At 35.9% G+C, this 20,410-nt stretch overlaps 1 protein-coding gene across 6 annotated transcripts in view; it reads right to left on the bottom strand.

Annotated features, from left to right (window-relative positions):
• LOC18448218 (putative beta-1,3-galactosyltransferase 12) overlaps positions 1-20,410 on the bottom strand; it is a 39,080-nt gene that overhangs the window by 5,729 nt on the left and 12,941 nt on the right. For 2 of the 6 annotated variants that reach the window (XR_016056075.1, XM_088867613.1), the window contains exon 7: positions 14,232-14,554. The exons of the other annotated variants lie outside the window; for them this stretch is intronic. Coding sequence is in view for 1 of the 2 variants with exons in the window: in XM_088867613.1 (XP_088723739.1) it covers positions 14,319-14,554 (236 nt within the window). In the remaining variant the exon portion in view is untranslated. Of the gene's footprint in view, positions 1-14,231; positions 14,555-20,410 lie in introns of those variants that run through there. 6 annotated transcript variants of the gene reach the window in all.

The raw sequence follows: 20,410 nt of genomic DNA, 5'->3' as shown, positions 1-20,410 counted from the left end.
ACTCATCTCCGGGCCTTTTTCGAATCTAGTGATAGCCACTTTTCAAGTCAATTTTGAAAAATACCCTTGGTCTCGATAACATATCAAGCATGTCATCAAATCAAGGGATTGGAAAACAATATTTGATTGTGATTTTATTAATTACTCTACTATCCACGAGTCATCTTTCTTTGGAGTTAACAAGGCAAGGAGTGCACCTGGGCTTATGCTCTCTAGTATCATCCCTTTCTCCAACTCCATTATTTGCCTAGCTCTCTAGTATCATCCCTTTCTCCAACTCCATTATTTGCCTAGCTCTCCAGTATCATCCCTTTCTCCAACTCCATTATTTGCCTATGTAATTCCTTGCGTTCATTGGGAGGCATTCAATAATGTGATAAGTTAAGGAGAGTGGCAACCAGAACCAAATCAATACAATGTTGAATTATTCCATTGGTGGCCACTCATTAGATAGTTCATCAAGCATCACATCCTTAAACCTTTCTACTAAGGGCTTAACCTTTGCATTTCACTTAAGCAAGACCCTTCTTTGGCTACCAAAGCATACAGTACCCCTTATTCTTTGCTTTCTTCAACAAATTGGTTAAAAGTAAGCACATCTCCTTTCCCACTCTTCGGTTCAGGCTTGCTATCCTCTTAACTGTTTCAAAACAAGTTTCAACCCATCCTCTCAAAAAGAGTATGTATTGCTTCGTCATATCACCAAGGATGACCCAAAAGCATATGGCATGCATCCGTGGAAATGACATCACACCAAACTAAATCATTGAAAGTTTTACCAACGGAAAAATTAATTAAGCTACGAGAAGTAACTGGAGCCTCATAACCTTTCCGAAACCATGCTATTTTGTAGGGTTGTGGGTGTTTCTCGCATGTAAACTTCAACTTGTCGACAATCTCTTGAGACAACATATTACCACAGCTTCCATTATCAATGATAATGGTGCACACCTTCCCAAGGACTGTACAACAAGTCCGGAAGATGTTGGTTTGGAGCCACGGTTCTTCTATCACCTTTGGGGTAGTGAGTAGTTGTCTAATGACAAGAAAATCCCCCTCATCAGGCTAAATTTCAGGAAAATCTTGCTCATTCCTACCTACTCCTCATTGAATACTGGCCATGTGACAAAGTCCCTTCATTTGCATCATCCCCATCTAGGAGATATGTTCCAGCTTGCGATTTCAGCACTCATGACCGGCCAACCTTGCCACATTTATAATTACACCGTATTCTCTGATTGGGAGAGGTCTATTGGCAGATGAAGCTGTGCCCTTAGATTCCTCATTTGGGCCGCCCAGGTTCTGGGCGCCCGCCTAGGCACTGAGCAGCCTGGACCCCTCCCCTCGACCGCCTAGGTGCCGCCTAGTGCTTTTTGAAACACTGAGAAGAAGAATTCATCCATAAACTCCTCGACACCCTCCTTTTTCAGCAAATGATGGAATCATCGGTATAATTCTTGCACATAATCAGAGGGTGTGAATTTCTCCTCGAGACGCTACTTCATTTTCCTCAAAGTCACTATCTTTTCTTGCCCCTTTCGCACTCGACTAGCTTGCACCTATTACCACCACATTTGGGTATGCCCCTTGAGTCAGGTAGCCACAAATTTGACTTTTCTTACTTTTGGAAAATCTTTCCACTCGAAGAAAGCCTCCACACTGTCTAACCGGTCCAAGAACTCATTGAGCTGAATTTTTCCCGAAATTTTAGGGACATCCACTCTTACTCCTTGATCTGACCCAGCTAGGGCACGAACCAACGTGTCCTCCAATGAAGGGTTCTCCTTTTGATTGCGGAAAAGATTTGTACTTTCTTCACTCAATTCCTCACTTTTGCGAGTGACCGACTCTCGATCAAAATGGGCAAGTTGACCCACCAATTGCTTCATATCATAGAACCTCCTGAATAAATCTTCATATTCTGCTTGGCAAAACACATCCTCCTCCTCAGCCTCCATGTCCTCCTCTATTCGCCATACTTCAAGCTCCAAATGAGAGGATTCCTACTCTAATACCACTTGATGCAGGAGAGAGAGACAGATAGAGAAAGAGAGAGAAATAATTCAAAATCAAGTAGAAATCTATGGAACTTAACTGTGATTCAAAGACAATGGGTTGAAGCTAACAAAGCTATCTTCAATGGCTTGTATGAGGGTCCAAAGACACTCCAAATGGGAACTAAGTTCCTGATTTTCTGAGATCAACAGCAAAAACCATTCATTCCAAGTAGGGTAAGGTATCCCCTTTTAATAGATTTGGCTTGGCTTCAAAATTAAAGTTCTATTAATTTTCCTAGGAACATTAAATGGACTCTACCCTTCCCGAGTCATGCAAAATCCACTTTCCCAAGCTATGCACAATACCACTTCCCAAGCAAGATTTCAAATTCAAATTCAAAAGTTTCCCTCCTAATTTTTCCCATGCTCAAAATTTAAATGAAAACCACTGACTTTACCTCCGCAAAACAAAAGAAAAAAAATCGAAAATACTATCCAAAAGAAATCAAAACATTCTTTTATTTTCTTCATCAAAGAGCCTACTATTTTTCAGCCCCCTACGCCCTATCTTGGCCCCTATATGGACTCGCCCAAACCCAAGGAAAATTAAGCTCAATACATATGGTTGTTCCTTCGGTAACCAGGCACTGGAGGGTATGGGCGGAATTGTTGGAGACAACCTTGGTATATAACCTTGCTATCATTATTATCATCAAAGCCTGTTCCCAACTAATTACTGTCGGCTACATGAATCCTGATCCGCTACTTTGTTCTATTAAGGGTCATACCCTCAGTGAAGCTATAAATTCCATATCTTTTCTCACTTCTTCCAACTATGTCCTTTTGGGCCTATCCCATGCCCTATTTTATCCTTCCATTCTACTTGAACTAACTCGTACCTTTAAACAGGTATTGTATTGGGTCTGCGCCACACATGGCCAGCCCACCTAAGTGTACTTTCTCTCATCTTATTTTCTATTGGTGCCACACCTAAATTCTCCCAAATGCATTCATTTCGCATTCTTTCCTTTTTGTCTTTTCACTCATCCATCTCAACTACACCCATTCTATGGGTATGTTGTTTCTTGGCTGCAAACATTCCGCCCCCATAAAGTAAAGATGGTCTCACAGCTAACCTATAAAACTTACCCTTCAGCTTCACTGGTATGCGGCGATCACGTAAAATTCTGATTGCACATCTCCATTTCGCCCAACCAATTCTATTTCGATGTGCGACATCTTCCTCAATCTCTCCATTTTCCTGGATTATCAACCCAAGATATCGAAAGTATGCTCCATTTGGTATTTCTTGGTCGTCAGTCTTAACTACTTCCTTGCCTCTACTCCTATTATTACTAAACTTGCATTCCATATACTCCATCTTAGTCCAATTAATTTTAAAACTTTTAGACTCTAGAGCATCCCTCCAAAGTTCTAATTCTGTGTTGATATCGTTTCAAGTCTTTATAATCAAAACTATATCATCTGGGAACAACATGCACCACGGTACCTCATGTTATAGGTACCTAGGTAGCTTGTCCAAAACTAAGACAAAGAAGTATGGACTCAATACTGACCCCTGATGTAGACCTATTATCACTGAAAACCCGTCTCTCCACTAGTTGTTCGTATAACAGTTAGAACTCCCTAGTGCATATATCTCACTTAGTCATGCCTTAGTCGTTGCTCAATCACTCTCTCCCACAGCTTCATAATGTGGCTCATAAGTTTGATCCCTCAATAGTTCGCACAGATCTATATATCCCATTTGTTTTTGTAAGCAAGTAGCATAGTGCTTTTCCTCCATTCGTTCAGTAATTTATTTGTTCTTAATACCTTGTTGAACAACTTCGTCAACAAGTCAATGCCATGTACCACATGCACTTCCAAACTTCTATCGGAATACCATCTAGTCCTAAAGCCTTTTCTATCTACATCCTCTTCAAAGCTTCTTTCACTTCTGATATCCTAATCCTACGAATATACAGACATACATACATATATACATATATATATATATATATATATATATATATATATATATATGGAAAAGGCTTCTGTGAGCGAATGGGCTCACAAGAAAAAATGAGCCCAATGGCCCAGATTGAATTTGGGCCGATCTAACAATCACGGATGCCCGATAGTGTTTGAATTTTAATTGTTTTTCCACAAATCCAAACACTTGAAATTTTAGACATGTGTTGATAAAAAATAAGTGAATATTCGAAAAATATTAAAAAACTATTTTACATAAAAAAAAATCGCCCAAAATACCACGGTAAATTTTGGGGGGTATTTTGGTCATTTTTAATTTTGCAGATTATTTTTTTTGTATTTTTATTAGGTACGGCTTGATGAGAAGAACATTCACCTAAAATTTCAAGTAATTTGGATTGTAGAAAAAAATAAAAATTCAAACACTCTTGACTGTCATATTGGCCCAGATTCAATCTAGCCCATTGGGCTTATACCATTCTGTGAGCTAGTGGGCTCACCCTAGCATCTTCCTAGATATATATATATATATATATATCCTCCGAAATAGAAAGAGGGACTCCAAGATTGGTTATAAATTACAAACCACTTAACAAAGTTTTAAGATGGATCAGATATCCAATCCCAAACAAAAGAGACCTCTTGGATAGACTAGTCAATGCTTGTATATTTTTAAAATTTGATATTAAATCAGGTTATTGGCAATCCAGACTGCCGAAAAAGATAATACAAAACTGCTTTTAATGTCCCATTTGGACAATTTGAATGGAATGTTATGCCGTTCGGATTAAAGAATGCACCATCCGAATTCCAAAATATCATGAATGAAATCGTTAATCCTTATACCAAATTCATGATTGTTTATTTTGCTAATGTACTTGTTTTATCTGAATCAATTGATCAACATTGGAAACATTTAAGTACATTTATCAAAGCAATAAAAAATGCTGGCTTAGTAGTATAGAATTTTATCATTAATGCAATTTAGGTCTGCTCCTGTTGAATAATTTTAACTTGTTTAGGTCTATTCTTTGATTCTTTATCCATATGAAAATCCTACCAACCTCTTAACCACCCAAATTTGGATTAAAGAATGCACCATCCGAATTTCAAAATATATCTTACTTTATGGTATAAGGTAATGAATACTTTATGTCCAAATGCTAGGCAATAACTCTTAAAATGCTAGGCAATAACTCTTAACCACCCAAAAATGGTTTACCGATATCAAAATCGTAGTTCAAAAAGAATACAGCTTCCAAACTATCACACATATTTTATGACCTTACTGTAGCCACCAGCCAACAATATCTTACTGTAGCCACCAGCTGACAGCATCTTACTGTAGTGTCGGTGCGGATTTCAAAGGTTTCAAATCCATTTATTCTTAACCCTATAAAAGGGGAACGCTCCGCTCATTTCGAGCATCCTGAGTTTTCCTAAGTTCTCTGCTCTCTGCATGCTCTCTCTCTGCAAATATCCATCTTTTGAGCTGGAAAAATTCAAAGGCAAAAGAAAAATTTTCCAAAAAATTCTTACATGATAAACCATCTTTTAAGCATAAGGGAAAAAGGAAAACCCTGTCTGTTATAATTGTGGCAAAGTAGGCCATTACAAAAACAAATGTAGGGTTCAAAGAAAAATTAACTCTTTGGAAATAGATAATAATATCAAAAAACAATTATTTGAAATACTTCAAATAGAAGATGAAACCTCTGATTCCTCTAAACCAGAAGAGGAAGTGTTGATTGGGAAAATTAATGATGAGGATACCATTATCAGCAGTTGTGATTCAGACTCTGATAGTGAAGATAACCCAAAAGAAGAAAATTGCCAATGTAATTTTTACAAGGCAATAATGGACATGAACCGGTTAAGTATCAATACCTTCACAAAAGAAGAAGATCTGATAATAGGCCTCATTGACAAAATAACGGACCCAGAGGCTAAAAAAGAAGCCTTAGTTCAATACATCAATATGTCAAAAACCCCATCAAGCAAGCCCAAATCTTCTCTTGTCCCAATAAAAGAAGATTATAGTTTCCAAGATATTTCGAAAAGGGTACAAAATAAAACATATACCGAAAAGGATCCATCAATATCTGAGCTAAAAAAGGAAATTAATGAAGTAAGAAATGAGTTGATAAATCTAAAATCAAGGGTACAAATCTTCGAATTAACCAAGAATCCTATCAACGAAGCAATTGAAGAAGAAAATATAAAAGGCGAATTTGATAATCTGATCACTGAGTATAATATTCCTATACCACCTGAGGTCGAAGATACCCTTCCTAAACCTGAAACCTCCAAAGCTGGTATGAATATAATAGAAAGGGTCCAAAATTGTAAATAAGTAAACCTAGTAGACAAAATTAAAACCCAAAAATGGTTTACCAATATCAAAATCGTAGTTCAAAAAGAATATGGCTTCCAAACTACCGCCCTAATAGATTCAGGAGCAGACCTAAATTGCATTAATGAAAGATTAGTACCAACTAAATACTTCAGCAAGACTACCTAAATCCTTAATACTGCAGTTGGTAGGAAAATGCTTATAAATTACAAACTGACAGATACTGCAGTATGCAATAATGGTGCTTGCTTCAATTTTCCCTTCATAATAGTAAAAGGTTTAAGTCAACCTGCTATTCTAGGGACTCCTTTTTTAAATATGCTCTATCCAATTAAGATTGATGATACAGGGATAGAAGCTAGTATTGAAAGGCATAAGGTCAAATTTACCTTTATTGAAAATCGCATAGTCCATGAAATCAATAATATTAAAAATAAGAGTTCTTCTAAAGAAAAATTTCTGTATCATTTGAAAGAAGAAATAAACTACAAAAATATAGAAGAAAAGTTATCTCTTCCTGAAATTCAAAATAAGATAAAATCTCTAAAAATAGTTATGGAAGGAAATATCTGCGCCGATATCCCCAATGCTTTTTGGGATAGAAAGCAACATATAGTAGAACTTCCATATGAACCAGATTTCCAAGAAAGAAAAATTCCCACTAAAGCAAGACCTATTCAAATGAACAATAGGTTACTCAAAATCTGCGTAAAAAGAGATAAAAGAGTTATTAGATAAAAAGCATATCATGAAAAGCTCATCACCGTGGAGTTGTTCGGCTTTTTATATGGAAAAAGCCTCCAAAATAGAAAGAGGGACTCGAAAATTGGTTATAAATTACAAACCACTTAAAAAAGTTTTAAGATGGATCAGATATCCAATCCCAAACAAAAGAGACCTCTTGGATAGACTAGTCAATGCTTGTATATTTTCAAAATTTGATCTTAAATCATGCTATTAGCAAATCCAGATTGCCGAAAAAGATAAATACAAAACTGCTTTTAATCTCCCATTTGGATAATTTGAATGGAATGTTCTACCATTTGGCTTAAAGAATGCAACATCCGAATTCCAAAATATCATGAATGAAATCTTTAATCCTTATACCAAATTCATGATTGTTTATATTGATGATGTACTTGTTTTCTCTGAATCAATTGATCAACATTGGAAACATTTAAGTACATTTATCAAAGCAATAAAAAATGCTGGCTTAAATTCAGGAGCAAACCGAAATTGCATTAATGAAGGATTAGTACCAACTAAATACTTCAGCAAGACTACCCAAATCCTTAATACTGCAGATGGCAGCAAAATGCTTATAAATTATAAACTGACAGATACGGTAGTATGCAATAATGGTGCTTGCTTCAATTTCCCTTCATAATGGTAAAAGGTTTAAGTCAACCTGTTATTCTAAGGACTCCTTTTCTATCCCAAAAAGCATTGGGGATATCGGCGCATATATTTCTTTCCATATCTATTTTTAGAGATTTTATTTTATTTTGAATTTCAGAAAGAGATAACTTTTCTTCTATATCTTTGCATTTTATTTCTTCTTTCAAATGATAACAGAAATTTTTCTTTAGAAGAAATCTTATTTTTAATATTATTGATTTCATGGACTCTGGGCTATTCAATAAAGGTAAATTTGACGTTATGCCCTTCAATACTAGCTTCTATCCATGTATCATCAATCTTAATTGGATAGAGCAAATTTAAAAAAGGAGTCCCTAGAATAAAAGGTTGACTTAAACGTTTTACCATTATGAAGGGAAAATTGAAGCAAGCACCATTATAGCATACTGCAGTATCTGTAAATTTATAATTTATAAGCATTTTGCTGCCATCTGCAGTATTAAGGATTTGGGTAGTCTTGCTGAAGTATTTAGTTGGTACTAATCCTTCATATTTTGAGATATCCACCTTTTGAGGTGGTGTTGAAGGTATAAATTTCATTTTGATTTTGTCTGGATTTGAGGAGTCATTTTTATAACTATCCCACCATTTGATATGGATTTGTCTTTGTAGTTCGGGGATATAATCATATATGTCCATATCATCTACTGAGACCTGGTACTCCCATTTTAAAATCCGTGAGACCTGATATAAGGTCATAAAATATATGTGGTAGTCTCTTTTTAGACTTTTCCTATTGTATTCAGAGAATTTTCTCTGTGAAATTTATAGTTCTTTCGGAAGTATTTGGTTTGTGGATCCCCATATGGAGAACCAATTTTTAAACCAATTTGGAAAATCATTTGGCTCAGTTATTTTGAACTGAATATACCAGCTATGGGAATTTTTTGTATTCTAGTATGAAAAGACTTCATCCCAAGCCTTTATGTATTCATAGTAATGGTAGGCTCTAATTTTAAATCATTTAATATTCATGATCCATGGCTTTAAAGGATCAAGTCCCCATTCTTTGCAGGTAATAACCTTTTTAATTTTGTATTTTGAATATGCTATTTCATTATTGTTATTTCTAGAATGGTGAACTATAAAAACTGATCATGATTCTATCACGATACATTCATACCATTCTCTGCATCTGTCTCCATCATTAAGATGCATATGCTGCCTGAGGTATAAAGCAGCTATTTCAGTCGGAGTTTTTGACTGATGCTCACTTTCAATGATCAGCAAGGGAATATATATTGTCTCTAAATATATAGATGTTGCACTAGGAGTTTCAGTGATTATTGGAGTTTGGAGGGGAGATATATCAATATCTTGTATTTGCCTCCTTATTAAAGAATTTGGTGTTGATGGGGATGTCAGGATGATACTGGACTAAGCACTCTTTTTATCGTCTGTTTTTTATGTTGTTGTTAGCTCCTTCTGCCCTCCCTAGCCATCTTGCAAAGATTTGCTAAAACACGAGATTTTTTACATCTTTCTGGAGGATGTCCTTGGCTGCCTTACAATCCGTTCTCAAAAGGAATGATTGATTAAGCAGATCACTTTGAAATTTTGTAATAGAAAGAACAATTGCAAGTATTTCTTTTTTTACTATTGAATAATTTTGTTGAGCTGGGTTCCAAGTTTTAGAACCAATTGCTCTTTGATTATTCACCTTTTGTTTCAATACAGTACCAAGTCCTTGTTCTGAGGCATATGTTTCTACTATTTTAAATGTTGTAAGACTTGACAGGGCTACGTATGGTAATTCCCTAGCCTTTATTTTAATCTTTCTTACTGCCTTGGTATGTTCTTCAGTCCATTCTGGAGGATTCTTCTTTAACCTTTGGAATAGAGGTTTTGCATCTATTGTCAAATCTTTGTAAAAATCCGAAATATAATTTAAACAACCAAGGAATCTTTGTAATTTAGTTTTTCATATAATTATATCTGAAAATTTGGATGCAAATTCAATTGCTCTATCAAATGGAATAATTTTTCCCTGAAAAATATTATGCCCTAAAACTCTAATTTTTGTCTGGCATAACTTTATTTTTCTTGCAGAAACTAATAAGCCAGCATTTTTTATTGTTTTGATAAATGTACTTAAATGTTTCCAATGTTGATCAATTGATTCAGAGAAAACAAGTACAACATCAATATAAACAATCATAAATTTGGTATAAGGATTGAAGATTTCATTCATGATATTTTGGAAAGAAAAATTTTAAAAAAAATTCTTACAAGATAAATCATCTTTTAAGCATAGGGGAAAAAGGAAAATCTATGTCTGTTATAATTGTGGCAAAGTAGGCCATTACAAAAACAAATGTAGGGTTCAAAGAAAAATTAACTCTTTGGAAAAAGATAATAATATCAAAAAACAAATATTTGAAATCCTTCAAATAGAACATGAAACCTCTGATTCCTCTGAATCAAAAGAGGAAATCTTGATTGGGAAACTTAATTATGAGGATATCATTATCAACAGTTCTCATTAAGACTCTAATAGTGAAGATAACACAAAAGAAGAAAATTACCAATGTGATTTTTACAAGGCAATAAGAAACAAGAATGGGTTTAAGAATCAATACCCTCACAAAAGAAGAAGATCTAATAATAGACCACATTGACAAAATAACTGACCCAGAGGCTAAAAAGAAGCCTTAGTCCAATACATCAATATGTCAAAAAATCAAGAAAACCCAAATCTTCTCTTGTCCCAACAAAACAAGATTTTGTCGGAATTTAAGGAGTCATTTTTGTAACTATCCCACCATTTGATATGGATTTGTCTTTGTAGTTCGGGGATATAATCATATATGTCCATATCATCTGCTGAGATCTGGTACTCCTATTTTAAAATCCATGGGACCTGATATAAGGCCATAAAATAGATGTGGTAGTCTCTTTTTAGACTTTTAATATTATATTTAGAGAATTTTCTCTGTGAAATTTGTAGTTCTTTTAGAAGTATTTGGTTTGTGGATCTCCATATGGAGGACTAATTTTTAAACCAATTTGAAAAATCATTTGGTTCAGTTATTTTGAACTGAATATACCAGCTATGGGAATTTTTTGTATTCTGGTATGGAAAGATTTCATCCCAAGCCTTTATGTATTCATAGTAATGGTAAAATCTAATTTTAAATCCTTTCGTATTTATGATCCTTGGCTTTAAAGGATCCAGTCCCCATTTTTTGTAGGTAATAACCTTTTTAATTTGGATTTTTGAATATGCTATTTCATTACTGTTATTTCTAGAATGGTGAACTATAAAAACTGATCCTGATCCTGATTCTATCAAGATCCATTCGTACCATACGCTGCATCTCTCTCCATTATCATATGTTGCCTGAGGTATAAAGCAGCTATTTCAGTCGGAGTTTTCGACAGATGCTCATTTTCAATGATCAGCAAGGGAATATATACGGTCTCTAAATATATAGATTTTGCACTAGGAGATTGAGTGATTATTGGAGTTTGGAGGGGAGATATATCGATATCTTGTATTTGCCTCCTTATTAAAGAATTTGATGTTGATGGGGACGTCAAGGATGATCCTGGACTAGGGACTATTTCCATCGTCTGTTTTTGGTGTTGTTGTTGGCTGCTTATGCCCTTCCTTGCCATCTTGCAAATATTCGCTTAGACACGAGATTTTTTACATCTTTCTAGAGGATGTCCTTGGCTGCCTTACAATCCGTTCTTAAAAGGAATAATTGATTAAGCAGATCACTTTGAAATTTTATAATAGCATGAACAATTGCAAGTATTTCCTTTTTTACTGTTGAATAATTTTGTTGAGCTGGGTTCCAAGTTTTAGAGGTAAATCGGACCAATTGCTCTTGATTATTCACCAAAACAGCACCAAGTCCTTGTTCTGAGGCATCTGTTTCTACTATTTTAAATGTTGTACGACTTGACAAGGCTAGGCAAGGTAATTCCTTAGCCTTTATTTTTATCTTTCTTACAGCGCTGGTATGCTCTTCAGTCCATTATGGAAAATTATGGTTTGTCCTTTTGAATCCATTTGCCTAGCATTTGGGCATAAAGTATTCATAACCTTATAACATATGCGGTAAATAAATGCTAGCATTTGGGAACCTTGGTCCATATCAAAACCTTGAGTTTTAAGGTTTAGGGTCAGGACTTTTAGTAAATTAGGACCTGTTAAGGCCACCAAAAAATTTGGATAACAGTTGAAATAAATGGGGCCGTTACAGAGACTGGATTCTACTATTTCTAACAAGGAATCAGTGAATCTCTTATGCCTGCTGTCTCTTACACAGAATAGAACAGAATTATTTAATTTTATTCTTGGCAAAGGTTTGACAGCTATTTGTACTAGACCAATGTGTAAGTATTTGGATTCTTTCATTTTATGATCTTCAATCATTCTAGGGGAAAGTAATTGGAATTTGTCCTGAGTTTCCATGACATAAATACTTTGGTCAATAGTTTTGATATAAAAACTACTTTTAAAATCAAACGTTCCTTTACTATAGACATCTGAAACAGGTACCTTAGGTATATTCACGTTTTGGATCTATTTCTCTATGTTATCTATTATGACTTCCTCTCTGCTATTAACACGTAATGTATTACAAGTAGCTGTTGACCTATTAGATAAAGTTCTGATAAAATTTTCCATTGTAATTCGAGTCAACCAAAAACAGTGCCTACACTTTTTCGGCTCTTCCTGGCCTTAGTGATCTTTGGGTCACGACGACTTTGAGCTTTCTACTGCAAATTTTTCTCCGTATTTTTATTTAATAGTTCAGTTTTCTACTGGTGATACAGTTAGACCAATGTAATAGTAACTTGGCTCTGATACCATATAGCGGAACTTAAAACAAAACATAAGACATACATACATAGATCAATAGCATCGATCTAAAACAAACATACATAAATAGAAAACTTTAATACTTAAAGCACACTTACATTTGACAAATACAGAAGCTGCTGAATAGTTTTAACTGCTCCAGGATGTAGAACTTCTTCCCAAAAACAGTCACACAACAATCTCACACTTTTATAGTAAAGAAACTAAATAAGAAAATCCGAATGGCTTGATACGCCACCGGATATATAGAGAAAGGACTGAAAGAAGAAAACAGAAAGAGAATCTTCAGGGAGAGAGAACTGTAGAGAGTTGCAAAGAGAGAGCAGAGAGTGCTTGTAGAGAGCAAAGAGAGTGCTTGCAGAGAGCAGAGAGCAGAGAGAGCTCTTGTAGAGAGCAGAGAGCAGAGAGAGAGAGAGCTTGCAGAGAGCAGAGAGTAGAGAGAGAGCTTGCAGAGAGCAGAGAACTAAGGAAAACTCAAGATGCTCGAAATGAGCGGGGCGTTCCCCTTTTATTGGCTTCAGAATAAACGGATTTGAAACCTTTGAAATCCGCACCGACACTACAGTAAGATGTTGTCGGCTGGTGGCCACAAACTCTATTTGAAGTATTTCAAATAATTGTTTTTTGATATTATTATCTATTTTCAAAGAGTTAATTTTTCTTTGAACCCTACATTTGTTTTTGTAATGGCCTACTTTGCCACAATTATAACAGACAGGGATTTTCCTTTTTCCCCTATGCTTAAAAGATGATATGGACAGATACCATGTAGCCAAGTCACTATTACAGTTAGACCACTGTAATAGTCCTCTCTCAGCAGATGATATTGACAGATATGATTATATATTGATTCGGGGTGCTTGACCGGATTATATCAGACAACGGCCCTCAATTCAGAAGTCATCGCATTGATCGCTTAGTTAACCAATTTGGTTTCGAATGGAAATAGTAAACTATGTACCACCCTCAAGCCAACGGATTAGCTGAGGCTTTCAATAAGACCCTATGCAATGTTTTAAGGAAGTCAGTATCAAAGTTGAAGAAGAATTGTCATGAGAAGCTTCTTGAAGCACTATGGGCCTATCGCACCACCACACGGAATGCCACCGATTCCACTCCTTTTTCCTTAGTCTATGGGGGGGAAGCAGTCTTGCCCCTTGAGATTCAACTCCCCTCGTTGCGTGTCGCCATACATCAAGGACTGAATGAAGACCAAAGAGTCAAGCTTCATTATCAAGGGCTGGATGCACTTGACGAAAAGAGGTTGAAAGTTCAATAGAACCTCGAACTCAATCAGGGTAGAATGAAGAGCACCTATGACAAGTCCGTCAAGGTCCGCTCATTCACTCATGGGGACCTGGTTCTAGCCGTCAAAATGCCGATCATTATGCATGGACGGCGCAAAGGGAAGTTTGAACCTAAGTGGGAAAGCCCCTTCATAGACAACAAAGTCTCGCCAAATGGGGCTTACATATTGGCACATCCTTATGGAGAAGAAGCAATGCCCCTCATCAATGAGCGATATCTAAAGAAGTATTATCCCTAATATACTCTCAAAAGGTTCAATGTGCAATAGAAAAAGAGTTAAAAATAAAAGAAAAGAAAAGGAAAAGGAAAAGAAGCAAGACAGTTCAACAAAGTTTAACTCTTTTTATTGCATTAGAAGAGGTTACAAGTTAATTTCAAAACCCATTATCAGGGAGATTACATATATATATTATCAAGCATTGCTCTTGAATATAAGGAAAAGAGAATAGTTGACCCCTGTGCTGCTCTTGCATCTGAGGAAAAGAAGACGGTTACAGGGCAAAAATTGCTCTTGCATCTGAGGAAAAGAGAACAGTTGACCCCCCAGCGCTGCTCTTGCATCCGAGGAAAAGAGGACGGTTACAAGCCAAAAACTGCTCTTGCAACTGAGGAAAAGAGAACAGTTGACCCTCAATGCTGCTCTGGCATCTGAGGAAACGAGGACGGTTACAAGCCAAAAACTGCTCTCACATCAAAAGAAGGCAGAAGGTTTTTAGATCGAGTTTATGTACTACTAGTACAAGTAGTACTACTAATAGTACTACATATCTACTACTAGTAATACTACATATGTAGTCTTAGAAGTACTACTAGTAGTACATATGTATGTAGTACATAGTACTACTAGTAGTACATATGTACTACATAGTACGACTAGTAGTACTATGTAGTAGTACTACAAATGTACTACTTGCACTACTACATAGTACTACTAGTAGTAGTACTATGTACATAGTACTACTAGTAGTAGTACTATGTACATAGTACTACTAATAGTAGTATGTACTACTAGTAGATGTACATATGCAGTAGTATGTACTAGTACTACATACTAGTAGTAGTATGCATGTACTAGTACATATGTAGTAGTGTAGTATGTACTAGTACTACATACTAGTAGTATATCTCAGAATATCTCAAAAGATGGATATCTCATAATATATTGCAATTTTACAGCAAGAAAATCCCAAAATGTCCATAGAAGAGCTTAAAATAAAGCTCTGGAATGCCATAGAGAATAATGAAGAACAAATGTCCACTTCTACCCAAAGTGACGAACCCGAAGATTATAGTCCAATGAATGGTGACGATTGCGACGGCATTAAATTTTCTTCAAACTAAAAGAAAATTTAGCAGGACCAGAACGACTCCACTCTATCTAGGACACGTGTCCCAACCACCGACAAAAGTCACTATCAGCCAGCCCCCGACAAAAGTCACTATCAGCCAACCACCGACAAAAGTCACTATCAGCCACCAGCCAACAGCATCACTGTAGCCACCAGCCAAAAGCATCTTACTATAGCCACCAGCCGACAGCACCTTACTGTAGCCACCAGCCGACAGCATCTTACTGTAGCCACCAGCCGACAGCATCTTACTATAGTGTTGGTGCAGATTTCAAAGGTTTCAAATCTGTTTATTCTAAAGCCTATAAAAGGGGAACGCTCCGCTCATTTCGAGCATCCTGAGTTTTCCTAAGTTCCCTGCTCTCTGCAAGCTCTCTCTCTGCTCTTTGCTGTCAGCTCTCTGCAAGCACTCTCTCTGCTCTCTGCTCTCTACAAGCTCTCTCTCTGCTCTCTGCTCTCTGCTCTCAGCAAGCACTCTCTCTGCTCTCTACAAGCACTCTTTGCTCTCTGTTCTCTCTCTGTAACTCTCTACAGTCCTCTATCCCTGAAGATTCTCTTTCTGTTTTCTTCTTTCAATCCTTTCTCTGTATATTTAGTGGTGTATCAAGCCATTCGGATTTTTTTATTTAGTTTCTCTACTATAAAAGTGTGAGATTGTTATGTGTGACTGTTTTTGGGAAGTTCCTAGCAACATCTCGGAGCAGTTAAAGCTATTCACTAGCTTCTGTATTTGTCAAATGTAAGTGTGCTTGAAGTACTAAAGTTTTCTATTTATGCATGTTTGTTTTAGATCGATGTTATTGATTTATGTATGTATGTCTTATGTTTTGTTTTAAGTTCCGCTATAAGGTATCAGAGCCAAGTTACTATTACAGTGGTCTAACAGTATCACCAGTAGAAAACTGAACTATTAAATAAAAATACTGAGAAAAATTTACAGTAGTAAGCTCAAAGTCGCCGTGACCTAAAGATCACTAAGGCCAGGAAGAGCCAGAAAAGTGCAAGAACTGTTTCCAGTTGACACGAATTACAATAGCAAATTTTATCAGAACTCTATCTAGTAGATCACCTACTACTAGTAATACATTACGTTTTAATAACAGAGAGGAAGTCATAATAGACAATATAGACAAACAGATCCAAAACTGGAATATACGTAAGGTATCTATTTCAGATGTCTATAGTAAAGGAATGTTTGATTTTAAAAGTAGTTTTTCTATCAAAACTATTGAACAAAGTATTTTTGTCGTGGAAACTCAGAACAAGTTCCAATTACTTTCCCTTAGAATGATTGAAGATCATAAAAGGAAATAATACAAATACTTACACATTGGTCTAGTACAAATAGCTGTCAAACCTTTGACAAGAACAGAATTAAATAATTCTGTTCTACTCTGTCCAAGAGACAGCAGGCATAAGAGATTCACTGATTCCTTGTTAGGAATAGTAGAATCCAGTCTCTGTAACGGCCCCATTTATTTCAATTGTTTTCCAAATTTCTCGGTGGCCTTAACAGATCCTAATTTACTAAAAGTCCTAACCCTAAACCTTAAAACTCAAGGTTTTGATATGGACCCAGGTTCCCAAAATCTAGCATTTGTTTACCGCATATGTTATAAGGTAATGAATACTTTATGTCTAAATGCTAAGCAAATAGATTCAAAAGGACAAACCATATTTTTTCAGACAAACATAGAAAACTAAAATCTAGTCACACCAAAGTCAGTGGCATGCCCTCAGATATATTTACCAGAAAGATGGTCCTTACAAACTGAATCCCAAATCAGGAACCCAGAGAACAAAGACCCTGAACAAATAATAGAATATTTTGATGGAGAGAGAAATTAGTTTTCCATCCTCCAGGAGAACTACCTTAAGAATTGCTGAACCTAGCATTAGGGATCCGCCTAGAAGGTCTACCTCTTCGATCCCTCACTCAGAATATGAAAGGTTATCTACACACAAGAAAACTATTATCGAAAGACTTAATAGAACTCCAAATCAGGTTCAACAATCAGTCTATAGAGTAGATACTCCAGGTTCTTCTGAAATAGAAAAACAATAACCAACACCCTCTGACCTGGACTTTGACGTAAATGTTATTCAAAAAGAAGAATTTAAAATTGACAAAGAATGGATCAGAAAAGACTTCTACTCTGAAGAAAATAGATTAATAAGAGAACGGTTCTTCAAAGAATTTAAAGAACAGAGAGATGGCTTTCATCTGAAATTTAAACGTTTCATGATAAAACATAAGGCAACTGTCAAGTTTTTTAAATGGTTAAAATATATAGCAAAAGATTATGGAATAAAAATTCCAAAATTTGATGTAAATATGGTCGAAAAATCTTTTCAAACCCTTCAAACCACCAAAGGAGAAACAATTGAGTCTATTCATCCCCCGAAACTAGTTTACAGCTTAAAGGAGAAAATTTTGGGGAGAAAATTGAAATTAGAGCCTCACCTCTAAAATTAGGACCTAAAGAAAGCGACCAAAGTATGGCTAAGCTTGATGGAATACCACATATTATTGAACAGAAAGTATGCAATAATAGTGCTTGCTTCAATTTTCCCTTCATAATGGTAAAAGGTTTAAGTCAACCTGTTATTCTAGGGACTCCTTTTTTAAACATGCTCTATCCAATTAAGATTGATGATACACGGATAGAAGCTAGTATTGAAGGGCATAAGGTCAAATTTACCTTTATTGAAAAGCCCAAAGTCCATGAAATCAATAATATTAAAAATAAGATTTCTTCTAAAGAAAAATTTCTGTATCATTTAAAAGAAGAAATAAAATACAAAAATATAGAAGAAACACTATCTCTTCCTGAAATTCAAAACAAGATAAAATCACGAAAAATAGATATGGAAAGAAATATATGCGCTGATATCCCCAATGCTTTTTGGGATAGAAAACAACATATAGTAGAACGTCCATATGAACAAGATTTCCACGAAAGAAAAATTCCCACTGTTCAAGGTCTTTGTTCTCAGGGTTCCAGATTTGGGATTCAGTTTGCAAGGACCATCTTTCAGATAATTTTACCTGAGACCATGCCATATCGCGGAACTTAAAACAAAACATAAGACATACATACATAAATCAATAACATCGATTTAAAACAAACATACATAATAGGAAACTTTAATACTTAAAGCACACTTACATTTGACAAATACAGAAGCTGGCGAATAGCTTTAGCTGCTCCGGGATGTAGTCAGGAACTTCTTCCCAAAAACAGTCACACATAACAATCTCACACTTTCATAGTAAAGAAACAAAATAAGAAAATCCAAATGGCTTGATACGCCACCAGATATACAGAGAAAGGAATGAAAGAAGAAAACAGAAAGAGAAGCTTCAGAGAGAGAGGACTGTAGAGAGCTGCAAAGAGAGAGCAGAGAGCAAAGAGTGCTTGTAGAGAGCAGAGAGCGAGCTTGCAGAGAGCAAAGAGCAGAAAGAGAGAGCTTGTAGAGAGCAGAGAGAGAGAGCGTGCAGAGAGAAAAGAGCAGAGAGCAGAAAGGGAGCTTGCAAAGTGCACAGACCCAAGGAAAACTCAAGATGCTCGAAATGAGCGAAGCGTTCCCCTTTTATAAGCTTCAGAATAAACGGATTTGAATCCTTTGAAATCCGCACCGACACTACAGTAAGATGTTGTCGGCTGATGGCTACGGTGATGTTGTCGGCTGGTGGCTGATAGTGACTTTTGTCGGTGGCTGGCTGATAGTGACTTTTGTCGATGGCTGGCTGATATGACTTTTGTCGATGGTTGGGACACGTGTCCTAGATAGATTGGAGTCGTTTTGGTCCCCCTAAATTTTCTTTTAGTTTGAAGAAAATTCAATGCCGTCGCAATCATTACCATTCATTGGACTGTAATCTTCGGGTTCGTTACTTTGGATAGAAGTGGGCATTTGTTTTTCATTATTTTCTATGGCATTCCAGAGCTTTATTTTAAGCTCTTCTATGGACATTTTGGGGTTTTATTGATGTAAAAATATATTCTACGATATCCAACTATTGAGGTGGTGTTGAAGGTATAAATTTCATTTTGATTTTGCCTGGATTTAAGGAGTCATTTTTGTAACTATCCCACCATTTGAGATGGATTTGTCTTTGTAGTTCGGGGATATAATCATATCTGTCCATATCATCTGCAGAGACCTGGTACTCCCATTTTAAAATCCATGGACCTGATATAAGGTCATAAAATATATGTGGTAGTCTCTTTTTAGACTTTTTCTATTGTATCCAGATAATTTTCTCTCTGAAATTTGTAGTTCTTTTGGAAGTATTTGGTTTGTGGATCCCCATATGAAGAACCAATTTTTAAACCAATTTGGAAAATCATTTGGTTCAGTTATTTTGACATGAATATACCAGCTATGGGAATTTTTTGTATTCTGGTATGAAAAGACTTCATCCCAAGCCTTTATGTATTCATAATAATGGTAGGATCTAATTTTAAACCCTTTCGTATTCATGATCCTTGGCTTTAAAGGATCCAGTCCCTATTCTTTGTAGCTAATAACCATTTTAATTTGGAATTTTGAATATGCAATTTTATTATCGTTATTTCTAGATTGGTGAACTATAAAAACTGATCCTGATTCTATCAGGAAACATTCGTACCATTCTTTGCATCTGTATTTATTATTAGGATGCATATGCTGCCTGAGGTATAAAGAAGCAATTTCAGTCAGAGTTTTTGACTGATGCTCATTTTCAATGATCAGCAAGGGAATATATGTTTCTCTAAATATATAGATTTTGTACTAGGAGTTTGAGTGCTTATTGGAGTTTGGAGGGGAGATATATCGATATCTTGTATTTGCCTCCTTATTAAAGAATTTGGTGTTGATGGGGATGCCAGGGATGATCCTGGACTAGGGACTATTTCCATCGTCTGTTTTTGGTGTTGTTGTTGGCTTCTTCTGCCCTCCCTGCAAAAATTCTCGGGTCAAGAAGTCAGGCAAATAATTGGTATTACGATTAATATGCTCAATAGTAAATTCAAAGGCGAAGAGAATACCTTGCCATCTTACAAAGATTTGCTTAGACTCAAGATTTTTTACATCTTTCTGGAGGATGTCCTTGGCTGCCTTACAATTCATTCTCAAAAGGAATGATTGATTAAGCAGATCACTTTGA

This window comes from Amborella trichopoda, chromosome 5 (genome assembly GCF_054954075.1).
Source record: "Amborella trichopoda isolate Santa Cruz 75 chromosome 5, AtrichopodaSantaCruz75HAP2 v2.0, whole genome shotgun sequence".
NCBI classification, from domain to species: Eukaryota; Viridiplantae; Streptophyta; class Magnoliopsida; order Amborellales; family Amborellaceae; genus Amborella; species Amborella trichopoda.
This window is presented reverse-complemented; position numbering and strand designations above follow the sequence as displayed.